The sequence below is a fragment of the Palaemon carinicauda genome, chromosome 2 (assembly GCF_036898095.1).
Source record: "Palaemon carinicauda isolate YSFRI2023 chromosome 2, ASM3689809v2, whole genome shotgun sequence".
NCBI classification, from domain to species: Eukaryota; Metazoa; Arthropoda; class Malacostraca; order Decapoda; family Palaemonidae; genus Palaemon; species Palaemon carinicauda.
Window position 1 is genome coordinate 47,113,286 of NC_090726.1, and position 7,842 is coordinate 47,121,127.

Genomic DNA, 7,842 nt, shown 5'->3' on the forward strand with positions numbered 1-7,842 from the left:
TTCAATTCAACTTTGGGTTAAACACCCACTTATCACTGTTCAAAATCCCAAAATTGTATTTGCTTCCAGAACCTATAATCTAAAATAGTGATTGGGGAACAAAATCCATGTAAATAAAAAATCTCAAGACCTGTCAAACGTACAGTATGTAAGCAAGCACTATCAATTTAAAGATCTCCAAGATTAATTAAACCAATTATAGAGAGCCAATTTATCCACGTGATGATAACGCCACTTGGCATACCGGTATGTATAGGAAAAAAAGTCTGAGTTGGGAAAAGTGCATCTTACACATCACCGCTTCAAGATCTTACTAAAAATAAAAAATATCTACACAATAACAGCATTTTAATAGTTGTTTGGTAAATCAAAAGTGTTACAGGGTAGTGTCCAGGAAACAAAAAATTTACTACTTTAATCTTATAGCATAGCAACACTGGAAGCAATCAAAAGATACTCGCCATTAGCAATGTAGAAAATACACCTTTCCAGGGGAAAAAAACTAGAGAGGAAACATTACACGAAAATTATACGATAATAGTTAAGAGAGAGCACATTGACTTCCCACGGTAAGCAAAAATTCACAGGCTAATGCTTAGCAGCGACCTTGTTGAAGTGTAAAATCGCCCTTCCCTTCCCCCCCAAAAAATATGGTACAACCAAACTCCTAAAATTATGTTAAAACTTTCAACAGTTCAAGATAACACTTGCCACATACTCAAGAATTGCAATATTTTCTTAATGACAATTAAATGAGAAAGATAATTAATTTCTTTTTACTAAGCACAAGGAACACCATTACTAAAATCACAAGGAACACCATTACTAAAATCACAGTTTCTACTGCAGCTGAATGTTCTCCCACCAAGTAAATATATTTCATCTAAATGACCTTTATAATCGAAGTTGTCGCTTGCGTTGGTCACAAATTATGATCAAGGCAAACTAACGTAGTTAACAGACAGAAATGAACACTAGAAATAGAATTCCCCCCCCCCCTAGTAACTGGGGGACCTTTGAAGGATCACACAATTGCTTTATTTTTTGTTTGGGTTCCCCAGGTCCCTCAGTATGAGGCACCTCGTATATCCACCAGAGAGTTGCTAATGCATCTTCCAGTCTTGGATGGTCTGGGATGCATCTTAGGTATTTATCGAGCTTATTAAACACATCTAGAGAGAGAGAGAGAGAGAGATAGATAGATAGAGAGAGAGATAGAGAGAGATGCTTCCTATAAACAAACTATCACTGCACCAACACTCCAAGAAAAGAATAAACCCAACTCATTCGAAATTAACAAGGCCATAAACTTATGGAAACTACTTGGAGGTCACGCCAAAATCAAACCATTGTTCTCTAGTCTTGGGTAATGCCATAGCCTTCCACTGTCTTGGGTTAGAGTTCTCTTGCTTGAGGGTACACTCAGACACGCTGCTCTATCTTCTCTTTTTCTATAGTTTATATATGAAATATACAATTTGATGTTGTTCCTGTTCTTAATATATTTTATTTTGATAGATTATTACTTCACTTAATTTTTTTTTATTTCCTAGTTTCCTTTCCTCACTGGGCTATTTTCCCTATTGGAGCCCTTGGGATTATTGCATTTTGCTTTTCCAAACAATGTTATAACTTGGCTTGTAATTATAATAATTACTGCGTGGAATTGAACATTCAAAGAACAGGGTTATTAAACTACATTAATGAATAAAGTAAATTCCTGCATGAACCTAATCAGGACACACGAAGGCTTTGCATCGCCGTACACAGCCGTAGCCACAAATTCCAAAGCCCTCTCCGGAGAGTTCAATGACAGGATGAAAACGCTCTCGAGCCTGGACTTTAAACCCATGCAGGTCATAAGCGTAACTATAAAACTATTCATATATCTAAATAAATATATATAATTACATCATTGCTGGAGTTTAAAGGCCACCCATGAATGGCCGAGGCAAGGGACAGTGACATTGCCCTATCGAGTACGACAATAAGAGACTGACCATATATACATATAATCAGTGCCCAAGGCCCCTTTCCACCGAAGCTAGGACCAAGGAGGGCAAATAGGGAAAGGCTCCCACAAATCCCATATCCTTAGCTCATAAGGATGATGAGGTTACAGATACTAAAAGAAACAAATAAATTAAAGAGAAATACCTACAACTCAAAAACCAAAATTGTAAAGAAATTCCTACAACTCAAAAACCAAAATTGAAAAGAAATTCCTACAACTCAAAAACAAAAATTAAAGAAATTCCTACAACTCAAAAACCAAAATTGAAAAGAAATTCCTACAACTCAAAAACAAAAATTAAAGAAATTCCTACAACTCAAAAACCAAAATTGAAAAGAAATTCCTACAACTCAAAAACAAAAATTAAAGAAATTCCTACAACTCAAAAACCAAAATTGAAAAGAAATTCCTACAACTCAAAAAACCAGTATTGAAAAGAAATTCCTACAACTCAAAAACCCAAATTGAAAAAAATAAAACTCAAAATCAAAATTGAAAAGAAATAAAACTCAAAAACCAAAATTTAAAAGAAATAAAACTCAAAAACCTAAACTGAAAAGAAATTACTACTACTCAAAAAAACCAAGTGGATAAACTACATACGAAACTCAAAATAAGCTTAGATCGGGTGCTTAAATTCAAAATCTTGACACACCCAGTTCCATGTCACCATGTCTCAGCATAATGAGAGCAGCTTTCAACAGGAAATAGAAAAAAAAAAGGGGGGGGGGGGACCTGTGCTTACTCGGGAAATAAGTGGAACTAACAGCTGATAGCTTTGTTGCTCTTCACGCATCAAGGGTTGACTCACTTCCCTTCTATAACAGCCTTGGGCTCTCCATACATGCCTATTCATTTCCGGTTTAGGAAAATGCTAGAGCATTTCTGTCACTCATCACCACTAAGGTTAAGTTATTGTCTCGCCTTTCTGACGAATTTAATGGAAATATTTTGCAATTGTTAATTAGTTCTCCTGTTTCCTTTCCTTACTGGGCTATTTTCTCCGTTGGAGCCTTAGGGCTTAAAGCATCATTCTTTTCAAAATAAGGTTGTAGCTCAGCAAGTAATGGTAATCCTTTTCCTTTCCTCACTGGCCTATTTTCTCTTGTTGGAGCCTTGGGGCTTAAAGCATCTTGCTTTACAAACTAAGGATGTAGCTCAGCAAGTAATAGTACTATGGTAATGGTTAAATACTTCTTAGTAGTATCCTCATTTACTTTCCTCACCGGGCTATTACCCCCGTTGAGCCCTTAGGCTTATAGCATCTTTTCAAACTAGGGTCGTACCTTAGCAAGTAGTAGCAAGAGAAAAGGTTTCCTTTCCTTACTGGGCTATTTTCCCTGTTGGGCCCTAGGGCCTAGAGCATTTTTGCTTTTCCAGCTAGGGTTGTAGCTTATAAGCAAACAGTAGTAGTAGTAATAATAATAACATCTCATACGTAAACTAATTATAAACTAATCATCCAATTAGCAGAACAAGGCAATTCGAAACTTAAAAGTTGAGAAATAGCCATAATAAAATTTTTAAAAGAGATCCTGTAACAAAGTTTAAGTCATCCGTGACCTAAGATACAAAAAACGCAAATTACGAAAACCAAGACATGTCAAAAGCACAAGATATAGAAGTGAGGGAGAAGAAAGTCTTTCGCTAACCAAAGTACGGCAACCGGACTCCCAGTAACCAACAGCAAAGTCAGCAAACGTGAGCAAATGACAGGTTCAGCTGGGCGTCCCACCGGAACTTCCGGTTTACCCATCACGAGAATCTAGCGGGGGGGTGGGGGGGATGGGGGGGGGGTGTAAGGAGGGTTTCGCTAAACAACATGGCGGGAGGAAAAATGAGGTGTAGAGACGGTAGAATTAGCGACTGAGAAGATGGGGGCGGGTAACGGAAAAGAGCGAGGGAGGAGGAACCGCTGAGGCACATGGCCGGAGCTTCAATGTAGAAGAAACCACTGTTGATTGAGCAAAACTCAAGTGCAATTCCCCCTAAATTAAAGGACAGCTTACAAAAAATCTCCACTGTCCCTTTGAGCAATCTAATACTAAATGCAATTTTACTGGACATTGCATACCAGCTTTTAAAATTACATGAGCCGAAAACAAGAAAATTTATGGACAAATATTTAACATCGAATGTAACAAACGGCAAGTTTGGCAAGGTTTAAAAGGACAAGAGTGTTAAGACAGACACTGTACTCCCGATGAAGCAACTGCTTATAAATTAAGAGTTTAATGGCAAACCAAATCCTTCTAGACTAGCGAAAAGAATTTTCACAGTAGCAAATCAGGTTTTCTAGAGCAAAGGTAAGATTATTAATTGTCCCTAACCACCGAAGTAGCTTCTAATAGCAAATTTGATGTTTTCTAAATTTAGGTGAAATAATGTTTCACTTATAAAGCTCCTTGGTGTAAGAAAAGAATTTCACATTTCCTAAAAATACACAAATAACAACCAGTCCCAGCCGTGTGAGATAATCCAAGGGGGAACCTCAGAGGGACAAAGCACTCAGTGTTGCCAGCCATCCTTCATCGGCTCCCTCCTTTCCCCCATATGCCCTTTACCCTAACATCAGTTATAGGCCTATAAACAGGAGAGAAGCCAACTTACGACTTAAGGTCAAGTTACTTAAAAAAAAATCTTCGTATGATCGGTACGCAGTTTAGCTTCCAATAAAACGCCAAAACTCAATTCCAGGTGGCTAGATTTCAGAAATAATTAGAATAAAACTTTGCATTTAACTTTGAAACATGCCTATTCAAATAAAGTATTCCAACTTAGATGATAAACTTTAGGATGTTTAATCTTAGCAACAAGCGAAACAGAAGCTTATAAAAAAGGGGGAGGGGACGAGGACACGCCAAACATAAATGAGAGGTTTCGGTACCTTTCACGGGTCTATTTCAAGAGCAAGAAAGTTAAATCCCAAAACCAAGCTTTCAGATAAACTGAAAAATGCCCAAGGCGTGTAGGCTGAGTTGGGGAATTAATAAGAGAAACGTCCCAATGGAGAAAGCAACCATGAACGGTAAAAATGGGAAGAATTCAAGTAAAATATGAACAGGATATACATGGGGAAAGTTCGAGAAAACGATAAATTGATAAGGATAAAATATGAACAGGATATACATGGGGACAGTTCGAGAAAACGGTAAATTGATAAGGATAAAAATATGTTTTAAGTGTCCCAAATGTGCCTCCTATTCTAACCTACACACTGCCATATTAACGTGATGGTAGTTTGACTAAAAATAATGAAAGGTTGAATATTTAGAACACAAACTACTCCAGAATATCCAAGTTAAATGTAAGCCAACTGGCCAATAGAAATTTATTACCCACTTGGTAATAATGCTAAGTGCAACAAACTTTGCACTGCTAGACGAGAAAGAGGAATACAAGACATTCCATACTCCACGGTTAATAAAACTATTGTGGCATAATGATATATAAGCTATTACCAATTTCAAGACATTCGGTTGGCAAAAATATGAATTTTCGCTTAAACAAACATACTGAACAAGGTAAGGTAACCCATTCCTTGGTCATAAAATTACGAGACCACAACTCAAACAGTTCTCGCAATATTTCTGCTTTATCAACCTTGAAATCCTACAACAGCATTCCACACACATGGAAACTAATATAGGAGCCTATTCTTTACTTAAGTTATATTGATACTATTAATTGCTAAGCTACAACCCTAATTAGAATAGCAAAACGCTATAAGCTAAGGGCCTCCAGCAGGGAAAATAGTCCAGTGAGGAAAGGAAAAAAGGACAAAATATTTTAAGAACAAAATGTCTCCTATATATACAAATACTTTAACAAGAGGAAGAGAAATAATATTAAAGTTTGCCATGCGTTCCCTCAAGCAAGAGAACTCAAACCCAAGACGGTGGATAACCATGGTACAGAGGCTATGGCAGTACCCTAGACTAGAGAACAATGGTTTTGATTTGTTCACCCTCAGAAGAAAGATGCATACCATGGCTGGAGTGCCTTCTAGCCATAAAATACCTGAAAACTATATTCGAAACACCCAGCATAGATAGAAAAAGCTGAAAACCAAAAATCCAACGATTTACAGTGTATGGCAGTACCCAAGACTAGAGAACAATGGTTTGATTTGTCACCTTCCGAAAAGATTGGCTGAACTCCCTTCTACCCATAAAATACCTGCAAACTAAATTCGAAACACCCAACATAGATAGAAAAAGCTAAAAATAAAAAAATCAACGATTTACCGTGTCTACCATCAAGTTCAAACTGCCCAAACCTATGAATGTTTCAATATGGAACCCGTGGGCTACTTTTCAAGTAACAGAGGCCGTGTCTTATAGCAAATTTATATTTCCAAATTAACAACAACGAGGCAAAACATCAAATCCTAACGATCCAACCAAGTTCCAACAGTAAACAGGTTTTCCGAAATTACCGGGTGTGCTCCCGAGCCCGACAGTATGACATGCGCAGAAATGAGTGCATTCACACAAAGCAAATTCCACGCTCGTTCAACACTGGTAAGGTGGGGGGATAACTGAACAGCACTTTCGCCCTATATTCGAAAATATAACTAAATAAGAGAAGATAACATTCCTTTCTTGTGATTATATCGTATTTACAATTATTAACTCGGTGGAAACTTGTTCCATACCTGACGACTGTAATTAATAGACCTTAACTGTTTAATCCATATAACATTATCTAGTAGTTAATAATGAATTCTATACATAAAAATGAATTCTATACATTCTGTCATTAACTTTAGAATTCATCTAAAATCTCATCACTGTTCGTTATACGATCAAGCGAAGCTTGTCGCTCTACGGTCCATTTCCACCACAGGCGATGGGAGGGCCCAACCCCACGGTCCACCAACAATCGACATTTAAAAGCTTTCCATAACAAAAACAAAGCTATTTTCACTATAATAACCTACAGAAATTAAATGTAATGAGAAATAACACTCGATTTATCCTACAATGAGAAATAACACCCGATTTATCCTACTCACCTCATATTTAATACCAGCGAGTCTTAGCCAAGTCTCAACCTTTAAACAATAAGGCGAGAGTGAAGGCAGAACCGGTGTCCTGGTAAACTGATATAAATAAACCACTTCCTTCTCGAAATCTTGCTTGTGAACCGCTGGTTTAGGCGGAGCTGGTTCTTTCTTCGGTTTAGCGTCCTTTTTCTCGTCTTCTTTCTTCTCTTTATCGGCCTTTTCCGCTTTGTCGTCAGCCTTTTCCTCGGTGTTTTCCGCCTCTTCTTTCTTTACCTCCTCTTTCACTTCTTCCTTCTTCTCCTCGGTCTGCTCAGTAGGTTTAGTTTCAGTTTCTGTCGTCATGATTAACGAATTATAAAACCCCAAGACAAAAACGTAAAGTACAAGTTACAAACGGGTAAAACTTATACAAGCGACGATGCTAACGCGACCGCTCCTGTCACACAACTGGCCGCTTCAACCACGCCCCACCACCACCACCACCCAGCTTCCAATAGAGTTGCCAGGTTTTCTAAATGAGAATAGGTCAATTTTTAATCAACGGCATCTTTAAAAGGCCAACCCATTAATAGAAAAAGGTCAAAAATATAGTATTTAAGGCTCGGCTTTTTTCATATTACTAAAGGGCAACCTATTTAAATACAAAAGGTCAAATATGAGTTTTTTTGGGCCGGAAAAAAGGCCAAACTGGCAACCCTGGCTTCCAAGCCAAGCTTGTGACGTCACTGCAAGCTGACTCCTGTGGTCTCCTATTGGTCAGCGCTACACCGCTCTTTATTAATCGTATTTTTGAGAGCACATTAAATTTCCAAATATGAGT

At 37.7% G+C, this 7,842-nt stretch overlaps 1 protein-coding gene across 3 annotated transcripts in view; it reads right to left on the minus strand.

Annotated features, from left to right (window-relative positions):
- Nucleotides 1–7,480, minus strand: part of fax (failed axon connections) — a 30,096-nt gene extending 22,616 nt beyond the window's left edge. For all 3 annotated transcript variants that reach the window (XM_068355633.1, XM_068355641.1, XM_068355638.1), the window contains exon 1: nt 7,032–7,480. In XM_068355633.1, coding sequence (XP_068211734.1) covers nt 7,032–7,364 — 333 coding nt within the window. In that variant the 5' untranslated portion in view covers nt 7,365–7,480. The remainder of the gene's footprint in view (nt 1–7,031) is intronic.
- Between the last annotated feature and the right edge of the window lie 362 nt (nt 7,481–7,842).